Source organism: Protomyctophum bolini, assembly GCF_963924005.1.
Source record: "Protomyctophum bolini genome assembly, chromosome: 15".
Classification (NCBI taxonomy): domain Eukaryota; kingdom Metazoa; phylum Chordata; class Actinopteri; order Myctophiformes; family Myctophidae; genus Protomyctophum; species Protomyctophum bolini.
This window is the reverse complement of record NC_137876.1, coordinates 10,647,776-10,671,199: the sequence shown is the minus strand read 5'-3', so window position 1 is coordinate 10,671,199 and position 23,424 is coordinate 10,647,776. Positions and strand designations below refer to the sequence as shown.

General features: G+C 40.8%; 1 protein-coding gene across 3 annotated transcripts; it reads right to left on the bottom strand.

The window, feature by feature from the left end:
• Nucleotides 1-590: 590 nt before the first annotated feature.
• Nucleotides 591-23,195, bottom strand: aspg (asparaginase homolog). 3 transcript variants are annotated; one of them, XM_080784506.1, is made up of 18 exons: nt 22,687-23,195; nt 20,771-20,900; nt 19,500-19,535; nt 15,799-15,910; nt 15,457-15,582; nt 15,272-15,355; nt 14,877-15,003; nt 14,476-14,588; nt 11,904-12,089; nt 11,706-11,819; nt 11,478-11,597; nt 11,097-11,192; nt 8,652-8,815; nt 5,706-5,792; nt 3,720-3,819; nt 3,318-3,383; nt 2,952-2,999; nt 591-2,384 (listed from the first exon to the last, which is right to left on the bottom strand). In XM_080784506.1, the coding sequence occupies exons 1-18, from the start codon at nt 23,009-23,011 to the stop codon at nt 2,340-2,342; spliced, it is 2,079 nt and encodes a 692-aa protein (XP_080640632.1). In that variant the 5' UTR covers nt 23,012-23,195; the 3' UTR covers nt 591-2,339. The 3 variants fall into 3 exon arrangements, with proteins under 3 accessions (XP_080640632.1, XP_080640634.1, XP_080640633.1); XM_080784508.1 differs by lacking the exon at nt 2,952-2,999; XM_080784507.1 differs by lacking the exon at nt 19,500-19,535.
• Nucleotides 23,196-23,424: the final 229 nt, after the last annotated feature.

Genomic DNA, 23,424 nt, shown 5'->3' with positions numbered 1-23,424 from the left:
TTCCATCAGCAAAAGCTTTATCCGGCAGCCGCCCTGACGACACAGATGGCAAACACTATAGCTTCTAATGGGCTGAGACATTTTTCACAGCCACGTGCAATTGAAATGTTATCTTTGTTGCTACATCCATTTGTATTAGTGGAAATATATAGTAGAGAAAGACATGCAGACAAAAGCGTGTGCAGATCAGTGTTAGCCTGGCCTGGGTGCAATTGATTGGGGATTTCTCTTAGTAAAAAGGGCCTATGCTGTCGATAGCATCCCATTACCATTCTGAACACATTCCTTTAGCGAATACAGCCAGGGATCTGGGCAGAAAAAGACTGACAAATCCATACACTTTCATAATACATCACAGAAAAATAACCAGAACAGCAGTGGACACAGCAGTAAAAGTTGCAAATAATTTAGAAACATATAGTAAATCACCCAAATATATCCATTCTTTATATACTGTAGCTATGTGTAGTCAAGGACCATGGGCACACTAATGAAAGTGACCTGAAATGTTTTGCAATTGTTTAACGAAAACCCTTCATTCATTCACCTCCAAAAATGTAAGATACATTCATATGGATAGCCACATCACATTCAAATCACACAGGAAATGTGAAATATATTTTATTTATGTATGCTCAAGACTACATTGTGTCATTATAATCAACATTCAATATATGCAGTAGTACTAACATGTGAAGCAGCAGAGACACCAAACAGTTAACAGTAAAAAAAAGAAAAGAAAAAGAAGACTGACAAATCCATATATTTTCACAATAAATCACAGAAAAATAACCAGAACAGCAGTGGACACAGCAGTAAAAGAAAATAATTTACAACTGAGTAAATCATCAAAATATATCCATTCTTTATAGCTATGTGTAATCACAGAATAACAATTACATTAATATGTAATAACATAAAAGCACTGCAAAATGACCTGAATTGCCATGGCAATTTAATTTGAACAAACTAAAGGTTGGTGAGCAGCAGAGATTAACACTATAACCATTGACATAAATCCAGCACAACCTGCCAAAGGCTCTAAATGAGGACATTTAAATGAAACACTCAGATAAAAGAAAGCAGACACTACAGCAAGGATGGAAATTCTTACACAGCTCACACAATACACTAATGAAGTGTAGTGAGGTATGTGGGCTTTCAAGCTGGGGCAGCAAGGTAGAAACTGGCTGGATGAGCATGGATGGTTATTGCAGTTTTGCTTGCTACAATGCCTACATGTAAAACTATATGCTAGGGTCAGATGTGGCTTCTGTTGCTCATATCCAAACTACAAGTATGGACATGACCCTACTGTGTCCAGTTTAACACACCCCTGCCTACAAAATCACCCTTTAACATAAGAAAGTTAGCTTATTGTCAGTATCAGCCAAGCAACAAGGGCGTCTATCCTTTTATGTGCCAAACCCCTGGGAGAAGGACTACCTGAGGTGGAACGCCACACATACAACCAGCTCCCAGTACTTTACCATGAGTTTTCCAAGCCATGTTACGCATAGGCTGAGTTGACGATGCCCAGGATCAAAGTCAGAAATGTGCAATTCAAAGTGAGCACTCAACCTACTGAGCTATCCATTCCGGACAAACTCAATAAATAAGTCATTGTAATCTTATTATATATTTTAGCTCTGATAAGATGCAAATAAAAACAAGTAATATTTGGGTTTGAAGAGATCCTTAAATATTTTTGGTATTTTACACAATACATCCAATGCTAATCTACCGTAGTCAAAGTTGCCTCAAATGAACAAATGTGATGTTACATTATAGGGTCTGTCTTTCATAGTAGTAAAAACATAGGATTCAAAATGATAACATAATCATATACACAAACTGTTGTGGTACAACACCCACACTTAGTGCTACAGTAGTGCTATACTGTCGTTGAAGATTCAAAGCTGTGCTTGAAGAGTTTTGGACGGACACTAGCAAGTCTATATGGCTTTAAGTAATATGGAATTACAGGTATGTTTATGGTCTAAAGGCAAATGTTATACTTCCCCGCATGACCCTGTCAAAATCACACAACAAATTACGTCAGATTTTTCAGCAGAAGAAAAATTAAAAAATATATAATTAAAAAATATGTTTTGTCGAGTGGAAGGGTCATGCAACAAAGTACATTAGCCTAATGCTGACTTATACTTAGTTGTGCCAGCGACGCTTGCCGTAAAAAGCTACAAGCTCAAAACACGTTGCAATGTGAGGCAGAGTATAAATCAGGCTTAGAGACAATGTGAAACGTGAAATGTGGGTGTATAAATGAATGGAGAAAGTGGACAGGTCCAGTTGTTTTCATCCAGCAGACCAGCACCATCCTAGCACCCAGATGGTGATGCCTTGAAATCAATCACTACGCCATTCTGAGAAGAGAGAAAAAAATAAACGCGTCACATATCTCATTGCAGCATCACAATGCGTGAACTTGTTGTAAATCTGCTATTTTAGCTGTGACACTGGCATGCAAGTAAGTATATATGAGCCCCCCGTCCACACAGCATAGCACAAAAAAGGTGGGGAGGGTGAAGCAAGGTTAGGTCATATCTGTGTAGCAATTATTAAAATGGTGAATAAGAAGTTGCTTTATTTAAAAACCACTTTCACATTGAAAATTTAATTCATTTTTGCAAAATACAGCAGCCTTGCTCCAGCCGAGGAGTCAATATAATGGATTGCAAAAGGATTAAAACTATTTGATGCAGCAGCACTTTTAGGATAACATCTGTGCTGCCAGTATTAACCCAAGCTGGCATTCAAAACGGTCAGGTAAAGACTAAATGTCACCACACAAAATGAATGGAACACAAAATGCATGCACAAGGTGTAAGGGAAGCCCAAGGTGTAAGTGGAAGCCCACATAAGACAGGAGCCATGCTAAGAGAGATCTCACTCTCGATACTGGAGAAACACTTCCACTCTGGGTCATTTACCTCATCATCATCATACTCCTCATACTCATTAAATTCATCAATTACGTTCTGGAACAGCAAGAAAGACATGCGGTTGAAGGAGAACATTAACATTATTCTGGAGAATCATGTGATCTGATGTCAGTGCTAGATTGGTACAGAGCATCTTATGCAAAAACCCAGTCTAAACCGCAAGTCTGAACAGTGAGTCTAAAAAGAGAGTATGAACATTGAGTCAGTGAATCTGAGCAGTGAGTCTAAACAGTGAATCTGAACAGTGACTATGAACAGTGTCGTGAGTCTAAACAGTGATTCTAAATAATGGCGATTTGAGTTTAAATTATAAAGGCATGTACAGTAGTTGCTGGACTGGAAAACAAATGTTACCTGGGCTTTAGGGCTCATGAGCTGTCTTATGCACATCACCACTTCCTTGTTGCCAAGAGCCTGTGCCTAGAAAAGTCCAAGTAATCAAAGTTACTAGCAGACATTAGATTAGAATGAATACTTTATTAGTCAGAAATGTAAACAACATGGATACAGTGAACAGTCATACATTTGGGCTAAAAGGATAACACAAAAAAGTCCTGAGGACTCGTTTCCATTGTGGTCCTATGTATTCAATTCATCAACACACGGAGTATAACAAAATAACACCAAGATACAAAATAAACATAAGCAAATGTAGGGAGTGTTGGCCATCACCTTTCTATGGGAGAAGTGATAATGACAATTACATTGAGAACACTACATTGACATTTTCAATTACTACATTATGCCCAAACTCACCACTCCACTGGCTGTCCGTCCATCATAACCTGGTTTATTCAGATCAGCTCCAGCCAGACTCCAAATCTCCAGGCCTTCCAGGTCACCGATGGCTGCAATTCTGAAAACAGCAGCAAATGACAGGGTTAACTTACTACAAAAGTACACGCTTTATTAAAAAGAAAAGGATAGTAACATTTAAATTGCATTGACTACACGCACCTATTTGTTGAAATGTACTTCAACTCGAACTTTACTTTGTCACATTACAAATTTACAGGTGTTTTTTGTACAAGCCATCTATAAATTGTGCTATCAAATGAATAATAATCAAATTAAATAGTGTGTAGTACCCAGAGTTCCTTTTAAATAGCTGATCTACAAGCAATAACGTGACGCAATACACATGTTGTGATCCTATAGATTTATTTTATTATTATTATCTTTGCCGAATGTTTGACCCAGAATAGGGACACTAGGGTTCATGTGGTATATCAGTTCTGTGTTATTTTATTAATTTGTATAGTAGTAAGTAAGAAATGAACAGTCTAACAGAAACATGCTTCATGAATAATACCAGTTATTTTATGTGTGCAAACAAGCTGGCAGGTTTTCGTTTTATGTCAACAGAGCTTAATAATAATAATATTCTTCTTCTTAATATTCAAAGTATTCACCTCTGAAACAGTAGATACAAGCTGAACTCGATTGTATCATAACTCAAAGCTTTATAAAAATGTATCATCCAGATAAACAAAAAGTAAATGGGCACCAGCCAGTGTCTCCTCTGGCTGCTGACGTTGGAGATGTTGAAGAGATTCACAGCTATGCTGCTGAACAAGATTCCTGCTGTTTACGCAAGACTGGGACAACTGGTCGTACCTGTGACGGCTATGTAGGATGGGTCAATGCTGGGAGAGCTGAGAACATGCTCTTGCGTGTTTTTTTGCGGGCTGAAGTACGTACTGTACATGCTTGCATGCAACAAATACTCATACGTATACTGTATACATGATGTGTATACTACTACTACTATTATACCATGTACGCGATATACTTGGAACAATTTCTAAAATCAGAGCATTCCTGTCATTTAAAGATAATTCAGAAAGCCATACAAGCTTTTATATCTGTTCATCTGGACTACTGTATTTCTATCTATTCCTGTTTCAGCGTGTTCATAACGATGCTGTTACACAGTGAATGGAAAGAAACTCAGCGAATCACTCCATCAGTAGCATCTATCCACAGGCAGCCAACACATTTTAGAATTGATAAAATAAATGTACTTATCACATTAAAAGCACATTTTACATTTGCGACCTTTTAATTCCTTATGAGCCTGTTTGTAACCTGAGGTCTGGGGCAAAGTCTCTTCTAGTTCTTGTTAGATCTAAGATATGTCAAGAGGGAACAAGCTTTTGCTGTCATGGCGCGTAAACTATGGAATGTGCTTCCTGAAGAGTTCAAATTTGTGACTGCTACACTAGGTTAAGAATAATGGTATCGCCGTATCGGTACTGTTGAAGTAAAGAACAAGTGTTCTTAAATTATATTTGTCACTGTATATTTGCACACAGTGAAATGTGTCCTCTGCATTTAACCCATCCTGAGCATTAGGACTGGAGCAGTGGGCGCTACACTGGCAGCGCCCGGGTAGCAGAAAGGGGTTAAGTATCTTGCTCAGGAACACTTCGAGAACCAAAAGAGGGATTAGACGTTTGACCGGGACCCAAACTAGTACAAATAGCAGATCTACAAGCTCACACAACGCAGCGACACGTTGTGAGCTTGTAGATGTGCTATTTTCACTAGTCGGTTATTTTCTTTCTAATTCAATTTCCATGATTTATTTTATTTCTTCATGAAATGAATGAAAAAACTCATGAATTTAGTTTTTAATTCACACACACACACACACACACACACACACACACACACACACACACACACACACACACACACACACACACACACACACACACACACACACACACACAGTCTTACTTGCACAGTTCAGTGCCTATGTCCTCCAGCTCATCTCTAGAGAAATGGGCTCCTGTCTTCCTTAGCAGTTTCACTATATCCATGTGTCTGTGTGGTTAGGAGACAAAGAAGATTATTATTTATTCTATAAACCAATAATATTACGGCCACCATGAAACATGAACAAAATAATCATTGTCTATTAAAACAATAAGGGCTAGGGCTGATGGTCCCTTTACAAACACAGCTGAAGGTAATGATGTTAATTGTGAGTCAGTTTTATTTATCTGATTTTATTTTTGAGTGGTGCAACCACTCCCTTACGGAGCTGTGTGTGTGGCTGGCTGGCTGCCTGCCTGGCTGGGTGGCTGGGTGGGTATGAGCACGAAAATAGCATGGTTGTTTTTCACCACCTGTGCGCAACCTAACACACGCACATATTAACTGTATACTATATATACAGTATGATGATTTCGGGTGTGCCAGTACAGTACAGTAGAGGGAGCCCCACACGATAACTGTCATTTCTCAACCGTTTCGGACGTGGCGTGGGCCCCCTAGGCTTGTTCCACTCACTTCACACGGGTGTGATTGTATGAAACTAACTGTACAGGAGCTGTCCATGCTGGCACACAGTAACACCTAAATTAAACAAAATTAAGCCTAGCGTCCCTATTCTGGCCATGTAATAAGGCAGACATTCAACAAAAATGCTCTGTTGGAAGATGGCAGAAACAGTAGAGACCCCTGGGGCACCCTGGTCAAGTATATAGGGTTTAAGTGGTTAAAGTTGTAAACTTCAGCTGTGTTTACCCATCACCCTGTGTTTACCCAATGTCTGCTGTGAAAAGTATTCTGGACTATCATTTTATAACGGCACTGAATTGTAATTTGTTTTAGTACAAAAGTAGCATCTTCAAACTGTAGCTTACTAGCTTCTGAAATTGTACTGACAGAGGTTATGTGATGTCAGAGTGATTTGTCACCAGACAGGTAGGGACAGGTTCTCTACGCCCTCACAGTTAACCACCCATACAGGAGCTACATACGGTGCATTAGAAAATTGGAATGCACCCGGGACTCTCTCTGGTCGTTTGAATTTCTGAACACTGATGCTCTAACCGCTCTGAAATTCCAGAGAGCTGAGCTCTGGGAGAACCCAGAGCTCAAACGTACCACTCCAAGTAACATCCAACATGGTTGCAACTTGTTGGTACTCCAGACAGTATTCAACAAGCATATTTAACAATAAAACATTTAATAATAATATTTATTCATGGGATAAATTAACGTTCATTAAAATGGCAGCATTAGTTCCTGAGTATCTAGTATAACTCTGACGTCAACACCAGAGCATTCTGAAATCAGAGCATATTCTCAGAGCGTAATTCCAAACGCACCCACAGTGACTTCAGCAGCTCCATGGAAGAAGAGGGCAAAGATGCTCCATGGAAGAAGAGGGCAAAGATTTTTTATTTATACGTTTTTAAAATCAATGTAGAGCTCAACATGTCAGGCACGTTACTCATGACTGCAGCTTCGAGCTGTAATTGTTTACAGGAGTGGGTTAGCCTTGGGCTGTAAGATGTAAAACACAGATACAATAATTGGGACTTAAAAATATACTTCCTGTGAAGTGTCAGCAAACCAGTATCTACTATCTGTGAGAAACTGGGAGCTGGGTGGTAAGACTGGTTCAGAGGACACACCTCTCTTTTGTTCTCCAACCTCTAACCTGTCCTTCCTTATATGGGCACCTACCACGTTGTAGTGGCGTGTGGAATGTGAATGTCACCAAAAGGAGTCACATATGCTGTTGACTTAAGAGTCTTTCTGATTTCCTGTTCTAAAAAACAATCATTTCACAGCCAAATGACGTAAACGAAGATGGGTATGGCAATGGCATGGTAGGCGAGGTGTGTGTATTCTGCAGGTGTAGTTTCTACACAGTAAAATCCTCAGTGATAATGTATTCATTTTTTTACTGTGTGTGTGTGTGTGTGTGTGTGTGTGTGTGTGTGTGTGTGTGTGCGCGCGCGCGACCGCGTGTGAATGTAATAGGTAATTTGAAGAAAGGAAGAGGAGCAAGCTCAGTTGAGTAGTCCAAAGTAATACAGTGGCGTGTGCACGGTTCAGGCAAATACAGTTCTTAACACGAAGCCGCGTTAGAACCGTAGTAACCGGAGGATTGAATTAATCGTCTAGCCTGCCAGAACCGTAGCCTATGTTTTCCAGGGTTTATATTCTTTAATCCATGTTTTGATCCGATCGAATTGGTAGCTGCCACCCGTATTTCTTTTAAATAAACTACATTACTTACATCTACTTCAAATTAACGCTCAGGATTTTACAGTTTCTCTCTTTAAGTCTACATCTACAAAGTTCAAAGTAAATACATGTAGTGCCAACAGCCATCCTACAACCGTACACAGTGTGCACACACATTTCCAACATGACAGACACACACACACATGACAGCACATGGCCACGAGAAACAATTAGAGCAATGTCATTGAAAGACAACACAAAATAATCACAACTTTGATAAAAATAAACACCACCCGCCTGGACTGGAAACATTACAATTAGCCTAATTAGCTTATAATTATTGCTTGGCCTCTAAATTCCATAAAAAATCACTCATCATTTCAACGCCCTTCTGACAGTGTCTACTCCATCGCTCTTTGGAGGTGACTGTCAATGAACTGAACCGGATTCCCTACCATGTAATATACCTAACCCCCCCACCCACACACACACACGCTATTAACAACATATTTCCATTCAAGACTGGGATGAGGATAAGGTATGTAAAATGGCTGTTAATGGCCAAAGGGGGATTTTAACTGCCACATTTAAGTCTTCACAAATTATATCATTAATACCACGCACACACACGAGCACGCACATGCATAGACACACATACAAAGTCATCATCCATTAATTGTATGAACTGAGCAGTGTTACCTAAAGCGGACAGCGTTGCGTAGGGGTGTGTCCCCGTAACGATCTTTAGCATAGACGGTGGCCCCGTGGCTCAGGAGGTACTGCACCACCTTCAGGTGACCCTCACAAGCAGCGATATGTAGAGGGGTGCGTCCATCATAGTCGCCCAGACTCAGGATACTGCCCTGAATAACAAGAGAACGTCAAATTAAATATCACTTATGCTGTAACCCCAGGGAGGCATTTAAACACATGAACCATAGTGTCCCTAAACTAAATAGATTTGGTGTATAGGGGGAAAAAGAAGGGGGGCTGTAGACCCCTGGGAGACTCCAGTCAATGATATATAGGATTTATAAGTACTTTTTTTTATTTTTATAAAGTATATTTATTGGGTTTTTTTTTTTTTAAGACAAACAGACATTATACAACAAGAACATAATCATAAATAAAATAAAAGAAAACAAAAACAAAAACAAAAACAGCTCAGGCACAACACTATTATAAATAAAAAGATTGAGTATACAAAGACATGACAAGGACAATGAACAATAATGACAAGTGGCTTTTCAGGAAATACAGTACATATATTAAAAAGGCAGACAACAGTTATCATAGGCACAAAGTATCTAAGGTTGGTACGGAAAACCTCCAAGTATCGTGGGGATTTATAAGTACTTAATATGTCAAGGTAGATGTATGCTGAGATACAGTAGGGTACAGTAGTCAGGATTTTCCATGCTGAAGAAAATCTAATTGCACCACCTTTTTCTAATGCAGATTTTTAATGCTAACTTTTTAAAGGCCAGAAAACGAATGCACACCGTTTGACAAGTACATTCTGTTTTGTGAATTAAACTTTTCTAGAGAAAGAAATGCTTTTAATGCCCAACAAATAGTAAAGACCACAAATTCATGAGTGAAAAGTGTCCAAATTGACAACTTCTAGGAGCTATCATTATGGTCAACGCTTACCACAGATGTGGGGGTAAATTGCAGTATATTCATTTAATCAGCCCAACCTCCATTGACTACAATCAATGACATGGCCTGCACCGACAGCATCAACAAAGAACACTTGTAGCTAGCTCAGTGATTCTGAAGCTTTTTCATTTCTAGGACCCCCAGTTTCATATACATAAAGCCCACCATAATATATATAAAATTTGGTTGCCACAACCCTCTTCCCCACTGGATGATTTTATAAGATTATCTTCTCTATAATCTTAAAGATGCACACACTAGATTGCACAGGTCTCCACCAGGAGGATCACATAACTACAGAGATCATGTGTTCCGATTTGCGTGAGATTTGGATGAAATCTGTAAACAATGTGTTTTGCAGAAATCGGCCTCATGGTGGTGCTATAACGGGCAGATGTGGAGGGATGCAGGGAAAATGTTTTTCCATGGCCTCTAGGGAGTGTGCATACAAAGTTGTACACAGATCGATGCAGTTCTAGGTAGGTAGGGAGCATCAGAATGGTCAGAATGTCCCGTTTGTCCGCGCACTATTTAGTTATTGATCTGGCGCTCTCAGCCGACCGCTGGTCCAGCCGTTCCTATTGTGTTGGCAATGGCAAACGGGTATTAACTGTTCGCCTCCTACAAGTCAACGGCAGCTCTGTTTACTGGCTACGTGCAGTTGCTCACCGTGATCAACTAGGTGCCAGACAAGCTAATACACAAATCGTTGATCCATCTAAGCTGGCAGTAATGTGTGAAAGGAGCAGATGCCCTCGGGGCTCGCTCGGGCTGTGAAGTTCTGCGATGACTAGACTGACCCGGGATCAGATTACAGTAGAACAAAGTTTTGCTGCTTATGCCGTCAGTTCAGTGAATCGCAGAGGAGAGCAGACAGACAGCGTATCAAACTACACCTCCCATGGAATCTAAGCACGCTTGTGCAACCATAGATTCCATTTTCATTGAGGTGAAAACATTCAACTTAATGAAAGCTGCTTCATAGCCACTAGATTTAATTATGTAGAATAATAGGTCAGGCCTGTAATGGGTTATTTCGAAACAAAATAACCTGACAGGTTCAGGTCCAATTTTGTGTGACACTCTTGTATGATGAAGTACGACATTAATTTATGACAAAACATAAGAAGTTGAAATATGTTTCAATCCAACAGCAACGATACGCTCATAAATATTTTCTCATACAGTGGTTGTACTCCGGCTAGACAGGCCAGAGCAGACATACACGTGACTCTCTCAGGGAATGGATGGGCCTGCATTACCAGTTTGGTCACATAGACGTATACGGCATACGCTATATTTTTTCAAACCGATTGAGAGGCCAAAGCACTGCATGTAACATCCTATGTACATCCAGACACAGCTTCGTTGTTAGTGCAAACCAGCTTTTTACATGTTCTTTCAATCAATCACACAACAGTGACAACAGTGACGGTTAATGATTATCCAAGTGTGGAAACGCAACCACACATGGCTGCTCACCATTTCCCTGATGGCCTCCAAAGCCTCCACATCACCGATTTTGGCAGCGGCACAAGCCAGGGGTGGCGTCAGGGCATCTCGGATGGCTTCCAGCTCCTACATAGAGACAAAGTGCGTGCAGGATATTAGCTGACTGAATACATGAAAATTTTGTTTTCAACCACGTAAGCCCTATTTTCAAAGAAATGTGTCTTTTCGTATAATTCCATCTATACAAGCTTGCAGCACGTTGTATGTGCTATTTTCAAAAACCATGGGCTATTTTCTAAGAATGTTCGCCTATAATAACATGCCCAACCTGGTGCCTTGTCAGTTAAAGGTCAGAACATGATGAAAACTGTGTTGTATGTTTGTGTGTCTCATAGCCGCTGGTCAGCTCACCTCCTTGCAGCTGATGCTCAGAGACTTGGCAATGACCTGAATGAAACGGCTGTCACTCAGGGTGAGCTTGGCTCCCTCCAGGTCAGCAATCATCTCACCCCTGAGGTTCTTTTCCATCATCTGGAAAGAAACACGCACACACACAGCATTCAACTTTTCATTTTAGCTTCACTTTCTTCAGCTTAAGTTCGTTTAAATGTCATGCTCTCTTACAGCTCACACACACACCTTCTTTTTGGCCTTTAGGTCAAGCTCTGACTTGGCGAGGACATAGGACAGCTTGGACAGGGCAGCCTCTGGAGTCATGTCACAGCCATTAATCAGCCCTGCATCTATCAGAACCTGATGGAAATTACGAAATGGAACATAAATGTTTTGTCCCATCTCAAGACTGCAGTACTGTTACTACTGAAAAGGGGTTTTCACCTTGCCGGTGGCGTAGGACGTCGACACACTCCCTCTCAGACACTGGGTGCAGTTGATGATGATGACACTCCTGTCTGTGGCCTTCTTCAGCTCCTCCAGCAGGTCTGCACGGTTGTCAGGGCAATTCCCGCTGCCGTATGTCTCCAGCACAACACCCTCCATGGGCGGCTGCAGGAACGCCCTCACCTGCACCCAGATAAACACAAAGTCCTCAGCTAAACACCCCACATCCATCTAACCGAGCTAGAAGCATGTCTGAAAGGCTTGAATTAACCATTTAAGCCTCAGTAAAAAGGCAAAATAATACAAGCTCACAGATGCAATGCATTGTGAGCTTGTAGATCTGCTATTCTCAAAAATCTTTGCCCAAAATATGGACGTCGGGGTGGAAGTGGTTAAATGTCAGCGATTAGTATTCCATTTTTATCTACACTCCTCAACCCTCCACACAAACCCACCCCCACACGCACAAACCCACACACCCCTGCCTCTCCCCTAAAACCCCATCTGGTGCCATCTATTCAACAAGTCCCTGACTCAATGGTTGACTGGCACTGGGAGACCCTATACAACATCAGTAGCCCTGGCATCTGGAGCAGGGACAGTTGGAATGGCAGCAAGGAAAATGCATCACACAGTCACCAGGAAAGAGCAGGGATTTAAAAGTCAACTTCTGCTCATGTTTTGAGAGGAGGGTTGATGTAAGTAATAGTCATTTATTTTGTATTATTTTTTTACCATTTTAATTTTGCATCACGCTTCTTCCTGGATAGAATACTTCAATACAGATATCAAAAGATGCCCAAGCAAGCACAACAGAGACAGTAGGCACAGGAGTACCTGGTGCCTAATCAAAACCAATGCTCATAAAGGCAGCTAGATCTTGATGGCCAACCTGGCCAGTGAGAGCAGATTGAGACAGTAAAGCCTTCCTCCCTTCAGCATCTTTGGGGCCCGGGAAGATAAATGTTACCGAGGCTATGCCTATTCATGGTCTTTGGTGGGTGATTGGTCATGCCCCATATCCTGCATCTCATTTTTCAAAGCAACTTTGAAACAGAACTTTGAGGTAATGGAATATATGTAATGTAATGGTACTATGCAATTTAAGCACTGTAATATATTACATTTACAGACAAAAGCAGTGGCTTGTTGCCTTTATAAATTCCATTCTAAGGCAGGGAACAGAAAAAACAAGCACACGTCAATTTTCCTCCTCGTTTGAGACTGTAGTCCAGTTATCAGAGAGATGCTTCTTTCTAATCCTTTCAACTGCCATTTGGTGCAAGTTTTAAAAGTCTAGCCGAAATAATCTATCTTAAAACAAAAAGTTAATTACTAATTTATTCAGGAAATCAGTAAAGGGATATAAAAATATATCCTTCCCCATTCTGTAACGGATCAGTTCCCTGCTTTAGACACAGACTTAGAAAGCCAAGTCAGGCAGATCTGTACAAGAGGCAATAGATCAAACAGAGTTGCTGAATAAAATAACAAATACCAGCTTTTTCCCATGTGTCACAACAAATCCATGGCCAAGGACAACAAACAATTTCTGGAATACGTCAGGGAATGAAGAACATTGCTGTTGATCCAGTTCAGAAGTTATTCATTACACCACAGCTGCTCTACAGTTATAAGCCTGCTGTGGTTGCATGGAAGTCAAGCATCACTTTAATGCCATGCTACATCACCCTTTGCCCAGGAAGGCAAAGTGTTGCCATTCGCGCTTATTATAAGAAACTGTGGGCTTCCTTTTCTGTGCAATTGCTTGTAAATATTGGTAGTTTGTTTTTTTCACGGGTGGGGGGACAGGGGGTGCAGTGTAGTTGCTTATTATGGCCTTGATCTTCCAAATGTTTTCATTATAATTTAAAAAACTGTTGTTGTCCAACATTTTCATGCCATGGACCCCCAATTTAATTGTATTTGTGCCTAATGCTGCATTCACATGGGATCAGGCAAGTGGTAGATGGCAAACGGCACTACCTGCTGGACGGCACGGAACGGTACAAATATTTAATATTTTAACATTGATGCCGTCTGCCATACCGTCCTGTTCTGTTTACCGTCCTGCTTGCGTCCACTAAAATGACTTCCGCTTTGCCGTCTTGCCTGATCCCATGTGAATGCAGCATAACTCCCATCTGAAAATGTTTTGAGCCAGGGAGCCTGGCTTCCACATTTTATTTCAATATTTTTTTGAAAATGGCAGATCTGATCTATATACAGTACAAGCTCACAACGTTGTGAGCTAATAGCTGATGTATAAAGCAGGGTTGTCCCGATCGGATTGGGAGATGGGAAATCGGGGCAGATCACGTCATTTTCAAATGATCGGAATCGGATCGGGAGCCAAAAAATGTGATCGGGACATCCCTAGTATCACTATTATATCCATATCATGATATTACAATGGATCAAACTCAAAATCAAATGATCGGAATAGGATCGGGACATCCCTAGTATAAAGGTTTACAGTGCTCATGTGGTCTATAGTGACTTATTTTGGGCTTGTTTTCATAAAACTGGTTTCTCATTTCTCTCGCAAGACCTGGCAACACCGACTCACAGTAGCAGCAGTGATCCCAGGGAAGAGCCGGAGCAGACCCACGTTCCGGTTCAGCTCGGTGCTCACATGGAACTTTGCAGTAGTGTTGGCCCTCCACACAGTGTCCCAGTTGACTGCAGGATAGATGGAGAGAACAGTTCAAGTGTGCATCTCTAGAGAGACCAAAATGAAGTTGGAGCCAAAGTTGTTACGGTTTACAATCTTCCACTCATTTTTATTTCATTTTGACTCCATGGTGTCAATTCCAGTATAGATTTGATTAGTTTTTAAAGTTTCATAGTTTTGTTTTTATTTTGTTTCTATTCTTTTCAATTCTAGTTTTTGTTATTTTGTTAGTTTTAGTTAACTATAACCTTAGTTGGCACACAACAGAACAGAACCCATTCCCACCCCTTGGTTACTTGTGATATCCACTTCGGCGTTGGCTAGTGGGGCCAGGTTAGGAGAATTGAAGGCATTGAAGCTGCCTGCATCCACCTTAGTCACACGATTTCCCCTGTACAGTTTGTTATAGAAATACAGGCAGACCTGAAGACAGAAAGACAGAAATGAAAATGATCTCATTCAATGCACAAAATATTGACCTGTTACACCTACTTGCTATACCTTTCAAGCCGGGAACAAATTGTTCCAAAAGGCCTTGTTCCAAAACAAAATATTGTATAATTAACCAACAAAAAATAAGAGCAGGAACTTTCTCTCCCACTTTCACTCCATTTCCAAAATCCAAAGGCTCAAAGGCTCATAATCACCACATATCAACATGATCGCAGGTGATGCCGCCCAATTCACTCACCTCAGGAATGACAAATTGTCCGGCGATCAACAGCGCCCCCAGCAGGTTGTCTCTGCCATCGTTCCTCATCTCATAGATTGGCACCTGAAAAACAGGCTCTTATCAGCAGGCTCTTAGCAAATAAACGACTATAGATCTGAGGAAATGTGTTTATTTGTCTGCCCTGTGAAGAGAGCCGATCTCACCTGTGAGCCAGTGAGGATGATTGGCTTGCCCAGGTTCTCACACATGAAGGAGAGGGCTGACGCTGTGTACGCCATGGTGTCTGTGCCATGGAGGATCACAAAACCGTCATAGTTCTCATAGTTTTTCTGCAGCCAAATACCACACACACACACACACACACACACACACACACACAAGACACCACATTGTGGATTATGGAATATTTCATATGCTACGTCATGCACAATGTTGATGAAAAATTGCCTGTTGATGAAATATGAATGGTTTCTGGATATAGTGACAACATGCTTTCTAATATATTAACGAAGGCATGGCATGTTAATGGTTGAGCTATGGATTACCTCAATATCCTTGCCAAGTCTGCCCCAGTCATCTGTTGTCATGTTGCACGAGTCCAGCAAAGGGCAGTACTCCATAATAGAGTACACAATCCGTTTGTTGTCTTTATGCAGCCTGGATTAAGAAACAAGTTCAATATAAGTTCCAAGACTTTTATGATTTTAGCATCATGTTTGATTATTTGCATGTCTTATTTAATTTTATTTCAATTTGAAGAATTTGAAGAATACTAGTATACTGGTGTAGTGGGGCATTTATGTTTATGTCCTTGTTGATATGTTTGATGTGTTGTTGGATTGTTTTCTTGTTTTGTGCTTTGAGGACACCCTGGACGAGATGCTGCATCGAAACGAGATGCTGCATCTCAAGGGGCTTATCCTCCAGTGAAATGTCAAAGAAATAGAATAAGCCACAAACACACAGGACAAACAATGCAAACATAATTTGATGCATTCACAGCAAGTGCAGACATTTTACTCTCAGATGCGTTAACACAGCATTAAGCAAATTACCTATTACAAACAAGCAAAAAATGTTAATCACTTTTGTCTTGACTGTGTTCAATTAATAGAGTTGGACCAGGTTATGTATAAATTAGAGGAACAGCATAGCGAGAAGATAATAAGGAAGTAAAGGGAGGGATCCTAAAAAGCAAGCAGACTTTATGAAGCGAGACAAAGTCTATTTAGCTGGGCGTCTGTTTCATCAGCGGGGTGCCAAAACCTGTTTAAACCCACGGATAGAGAATGATGTGAGAGGTGGGAGAAGGGAGGGGCATAGTTTACTTATGTCAGGGTCCAGGGACACAATACCGCCCTTTCAACTTCAGTGTATATTTCTGTTCCTCAGTAAGGTGCCAGTGTTGTGTGGACCACTACTACAACACTGTACAAATTATAAATTAGATTCAGATTAGATTAGATTTATTTAATGTCACTGCACATAGTATACAAATACTTGAAAATGTATATTCATGAAATGAATAGTGGCGTGGCGTCTAGCCAGAGTGCAATACAGTAATGCAGTAATGGGAATAAATACACTTGTTGTTGAATGTACAGAATGTACAGTATGTGCAGTAGTAGTTTACAGGCAAAGCCAAAAGGTCATAAAGTGGCTCATGTGGGCTTCAGGATTGCTTCGACTGACTATGTTCAGACTGGCAACCCAAATCAAATTTTTGACAGATCCAGACTGTAATCATTTTTTTTTCTTTTTTCTTTTCCGATTTGAGCCACATTCCTAGGTGGTTATATACCATTAACATTTCAAATCGGTTTTCTGAAGATGTGTCTTAGTCCGGACATAGACACAGAAGTCTGGCTGGAATGCCTGATTTACTTCTTTGTATGACGAAAACAGTCGATCTACAAGCTTGCAACGAGTCGCACAGAGCATTACTCACACCCATGAGGTTCAGTCGTTACACCAGCAACCAGTGCAGATAGGTTGAGTTTTAGGATTTACCCGAAAGTCTGAACAAAGTCTTTGACCTACAGTAGCATTCTGTGTAAATAAAAGGATGGGTCAACTGAGGTTGGGGCAAGAACCCATGTTGCCTCATACTAGGTTCATACTACGTTCAAATGTATTACATAATTATGCCCCTTTTAAGTGGAGTTTAAGTTGGGCGCCCGGTTATGGCGCCTGCGTCTAGAGCGTGCCCGGCTGAGGCTGAGCAGCTGTGAAAGATTTTTCTTTAATCTCCCTTTTTAAAGATATGGGATGCACCACAACAGCCCCCCCCCCCCCCCCCCCCCCCCACATTATCATAGGTCTGCTTTTTTAAATGGAGATGGGACTGAATAGAACAGCAGGGGGAATCGAGCAGGCGAGCCCCTGTCTTTCTAACCAGCAGCCTGCAGACACTTCTAATTAGCCCTTGGTCCACATGCAACCCTTGAACATATGTTGTTGATAATCTTAAAGCCCAAGTGCCACAAGAAACAATATTCAAATCACCAATTATTCACAATGTGAATGTAGCCTTAGGTATAGCAGGGCATTGCATTAGCATAGCAACGTTAAGATGCCTCATAGCCGCTAGAAATGAAAGTAAAGGGGAAATAAAGGTTGGAGGATGGGGGGGAAGAGCCCTGTGGCTTGCCTCTCAATATCGTATGAATACAGCTTTTCAATAAATCAATAAACTAATTGCCTCCTTAGAAGGAAGTATTCAAAATAGGCTAAGCAGATGCATAGTATAAGGAGCAAACCTATTAAACTTGCATATTGAACTGTTTCAGAATTGTAGTAATATGGTATCAAGACTGTTTTGTAGAACAAATATTAAATAGGTTCATGCTGAAGTATCAAAAATCAAAGAATTTACATTAGTGAAAAGATACTTGTAAAACATATTAGTTTAAGTGGCATTAGCAATATTAGTTTTGTGAAAGCTTGATCATAGCGGAAGGTGGCCGATTCTGCAAAATAGGACATGGGATTTAGTGAGTACTTTCCAATTTACCAAATTAAAAAGTAGGAAGGCTAAATAGAGCTGGGTCGAGGTTAGAGAACCTGGGAAACCCCTGTGAGATTAGAGGGACTAACTGCAAAATCATTTTAACACTCAGAGTAAGCAAATGCTCGATTTTGTATGTCACTTTGACTTCTCCAAACCAAGTCCAACTGGGGACAGTCAACAACAGTGACCCCAGGACCCTTGCTCAATTACTCAACCGCAGTCTCGTTCAAAACAGCCAAGCTGTGTGCTTGCTTTGTGTGTGGACCCTTTATGTTTACCATAACTCACCCAACAGCCAACACTCCCCCTTTTGAGGATCTCTTCATCCTAATCTAGATGTTGGAGTGAAGGGACACTTCCATGGACTACTGACTGCTATGACACCGTCAGCATCGACAAAGTATATTTGGGCATCACTGTGACACAGCATGCAGCATGCAGGAGTGAGACAATCGGTATCAAAACACTGTGAAGGCCATGACTGAGCACGGAATGTGATGTATGATGATAAGAGCGCCCCTCACTTCACACAAGTGTGATTTTATATTATTCTGTGTTTTTTTTTAAAGACTAAAAACGCGGCCGTCATCGTCAGACACGAGTCACAAGTTAACTGCCTCAGTGCAAAATGCAAATGTGATTTTGTTCATACAGAAGGCAATTCGAAAGTAACAGAACATCCTAGGCAAGTGCTATGTGGATTAAACATGCAATGACAGTGGGAAATATTCAATAAATGTTAAACTTCCACTGCAATTATGCTTATAATGTGGGAAACCTGTTTATCTCCATCCACACTGCAACACAAATTCAGCATTTTTGTGTACGTGTGGCCATATTAGGGAGAAAAATGAGGTCACCACTGTACCTGCAACTCCTCACAAGCTCCTAGAAGCAATGTTGATGGAAATGGTTTAGATATGTCAGGGTTATCTATTGGGGCTGGTCCTGTGCCAGCCATGATAAGCAGCTACCGGTAGCTCGTTGACAGCAACAGTAGTGAGGGCAAAGGAATGGACATAACGTGTCCCATGTCAACCTGCAGCTCTACTGTTATTGCATGATTTGCATCCCTTCTTCTTGTCACCTCCTCCCACTGTCAAGAGTTGACAATCACAGTCCTCCCTGCTAGCCAAGAAACCCCTTTACGTTTGAATTCAGGGAAAGCACAGACATTCGTTAAAACACTCTCAGGCACAGTGCAGGCACACAGTGTGCTACCAGTACTACACGGACCCGTGAAATAGGTGGTCAGCATGGAATGTTGGCTTCCTGTCAAGGCAACACAAGGAGTTAAGAGTGCTGCCACCAAGGTTTTATTTCATCTCTTCCTTTTTGATTATAAAGTGTGGCTTGTATCATGACAATCCCAATCCCACTGACAGGTTCACACCATTTATTCAGAACAAACATTAGGCCTACTAATCAAAAACAAAAACAAAAACAGATCCCACACTTATTTCCTTCTTTTCAGAAAGATCGAAATTCATACTAAAACGTAGGGTAGCCTATCTGTCTAGTAACTGATTTACAAAATACTGGCCAAATTAATGGTAGTCAAATAGTTTAAAACAGCTACTGGAATGTGTTAGGCGGTCTCGTTTACATTACTGATGTTTTACATAATTATAAATGTATCCCACTGCATTATTGCATGCATGATGAAAATTAAACTTATAACTCCAGTTTTAGTATTGACACATTTTGAGTGAGATGTTATTTTGGTGTAAGATGTAGTTTTCAGTACCAACCAAAGCATTACAGTTTTCTGATCTGGTCTGGGTCTCATGTATATGGAGAGGTCTGGATATATGTACTGTATGTGTATGCAAAATGACACTGGATAATACAGTATAGTTGAGCTCTAGACCAGATCAGAGCACTGAGCAGTAAATAGAAACAAGGATTTCCATGGGTAGTACTGCAGAAATCCTGGCGACCGCAAGGTTATGGCTGTCCCTGGAATGAGTAATGACCTCACTTCCTGTTATTTTACTTCCAGTCAAACAGTAATTGTAGCAGCTATCACGTGACATAACACATAAGTGGCCTTGAGAGACCCAACGGTTCTTAAGCCATGTGGCCCTGCTATCACATAGATAATCACATATTTTCAATGTGTTTATCTATTTTCAGTTGTCATTAAAGTACAGAAGACAAAAATAAAAGAATGCAAGTGATGAATACACACTCCAAGGTCATGTTGGTGGTTACTGTTTAGTGGCTATTGAGGTTACACTGGGTGATCATAACTGAATTCATGTATCATGTTTAGCGCATGAAATGTAACTAAACTGAAAATAAATAATATTCCTGTAAAGCAAATTTGGGGAGTTACAAGGCTTTCACCAAAAGTTACAAAATGAAATAACAGCAGTGACGTGGAAAATAAAATAAAAGGTTATGGCAGAAAATAATACAAGAGATGATAACAGCAGAATAAATAAATAATAAAAGGTTGTAGAAACTGTGGCGACGGGGTCAGGTGATTGAATGGGTTTACTTACGGAAGGACCAAGATGTTTTCTGGTTTGTCATAGTAATCATACAAGCATGTCTGCTGGGCATAATGTTCATCATGGAGGATTGGAAGCTTGCGTAGGTTCTGCACAAAAGCATTGGCTTTTGGGGCCAACACTGTGGGTCACAATAACACAAGAGGATCATTGTGATTTTATTCCCATTTTCTTTGTACCATCAGTACAGTTGCTGGTAGTATAATTGTATTCCCCTGAAACTAACCACCACACACCAGTCTCATACTGAACCCTAGTGGTAAAATTGAGCATATGATGTAGCTCAATCAGACATCCATTCAATTTACTAATAAACCTTTATGTATCTTGGCTGCTGTAACAACTTAATTTCTTCCTGTGGGATGAATAAAGTGCAATCTAATCAAATCAGTTGAATGATACTGTTTTCATTCAGTGTTCCACTTCCTTCTGCACAGCATGCCATTAGCCCAAGCACAACAAACTTGTATGCAATGAATGAACTCAAGACACAAACATTACTGCCAAGTCTTCTTAACTCTGAATATGAGCCATGGGGAAACTCTTCATGGCTTGAAGCATGAATGAGACATGAGATGTGGCAGCTGGGAGACATTTGAGTGCTGGACCTGGTCCTGGAATAGACGTCACCTGGACTTTCTAAATTTAGGATCCACAAAGATCACGTTTCTGCAAGCACAATCTTTGACCTTTAATAGTTACACAATGAAAATTCAAGACAATTCAATATAAACTTTTTCAATCATCAGAAGATAGCCCATTAATATTGACTTGGAATGCAACAACATTGCCACTAGGCTACCTGCAATCTGATTTCCTATATTTCACCAAAGGCTTGATCAATTAACATATTTCACTTAGTTTGCACCTACAACATTTTAAACCTCCCTTATCCCATTCACTCAAGTGCAAAATGACAATTAATGGTGGACTCACAGTACAGATAAGTAAACAACCATGGGATGTTACAGTAAGTTCTGCATAGGGCTATTGCATGGGGTTAACCTATGTTATGTGTAGTGTACATGGCATGTCAGTAATATTTTATATTATAAACTTGACAACTTCAGCCTCATGTCAAACGTTAACTCGTTCAGTGCAATTGTGAAAGAATGGTGAGTGACCTTGGAGAGTCCTGTAATGGAAATGTTTTTAACATTGTGTAGTGAAGTGATTAGTGAACCACATTTTGCTCAAGATGTTGCACAATCTAATCTCTCACCGGTGACCTCCTAGTTAGTTACACATTGAGGGGGGGGGAGAGAAAGAGGGGTAGAGAGAGAATTGCTTCTGTGATGTTATGTTGCCATGCAATGTCGTCATGATGATTACTTTAAATATCCATGGCTAACTTTTTTGTCCTCTCACAGTTGCTGATGGATCACAGAATGCACGGTGCACCTGTCATAGTCTATAGGACCTAGAGTCTAGGACAGGTGCAGTGAACACTATTCCAAAACCAGATAGCATCCATAGAATTGGACAAGACCCCCAAATGAAGGCTGGTGTCCTGTCCTGCCAAAATGCCTGCATGGTAGGCGACTATAGGCTTAAAGTAAACTGTGTAAAGTAACTTCTGAGCCAGAGTCAGAAGATATAGTGTACAAAATAAGGTGGCAGGCTAGTTAATGTGGCATTGTTGCAAAATGTGCCTCTTCAGTTGTTCCTGAGACAATAACCAAATATACGGCACCTTTAATTACATTATTATTATTATTAAGGCGTCCTCCAAAGACCAATATCGAAGTCGTAAAATCGTAAAGAATTTCCCAATATAAACGTATGCATAGATAGCATATTTCTGCCCTGTCTGATGTTCGTGTCATGATCTCACAATCGTCAGCAACAAACCAAGGAACCAAAATATTCAAATAAAAAATAAATCAGAAAACGATAAATAACGCTACCGTTATCACGAAGGGTCATTCCAATAGTCCCTCCGGTGTTGATGACCAGGACTCGCGCCTCAGCACAAGGAGAGATGGACTCTACGGAGTCATTCGAGAAGCCAGACACAATTGAGTCATTCAGATTAGTGGAGCTCGACAAGTTTCTTCTTCGGCCTGAAACATTTCCACGATATAGGTTCGTCTGCGAACTGGAGCTGGTGAACTGAGACTCCGAAGGATGATCGATGTGGTTCAACTTCGGATGGGACAGAGCTCGAGCGAGGGATGTCATGTTTTCAGAGACCGAGGAGGGATTTGAGATGGACCGCTTCCATTCCGCCATGATAACAAACGTGTCGGTCGTGATACAGTTAAGTACTGTCGCTTTAAAAGCGGTCAAAACACAGTAATCTTAAAGGGCTATACTAACAGTAACAGTATTACGTCCTAAGTCAAAACTAACGCATTTTATCATTAACCTGCGTTACCTGCCTGGGCTTCCTACATTAATGAGTTGACCAGTACATTGAGCAGCTGACTGCACATTGCTTGTGTGCAAACTAAAGGTTTGTTGTGTTTTAGGACACTACCACCAGTACACTATTTGGCCGCACGTGCTCCCAGCCTCCCACACACACGATGCGCGGGGCGGGGGGTAGGTAATGGTATTGGTATGGTATGGGGGAGTCTTGCGTGTTGTCTGTCTTACGTCACCCACCCCCGGGTCACGTGACGCAAGACAGACGACACACATTT

Excerpts from the sequence above, each read along its gene's own strand:
- aspg (XM_080784506.1), bottom strand. The coding sequence starts at position 23,011 with ATGGCGGAATGGAAGCGGTCCATCTCAAATCCCTCCTCGGTCTCTGAA. Across the intron at positions 11,193-11,477 it reads TGAGCATCAGCTGCAAGGAG|GAGCTGGAAGCCATCCGAGA; the intron begins GTGAGCTGACCA and ends GTCTCTATGTAG. Across the intron at positions 5,793-8,651 it reads CGCAACGCTGTCCGCTTTAG|ACACATGGATATAGTGAAAC; the intron begins GTAACACTGCTC and ends CTAACCACACAG.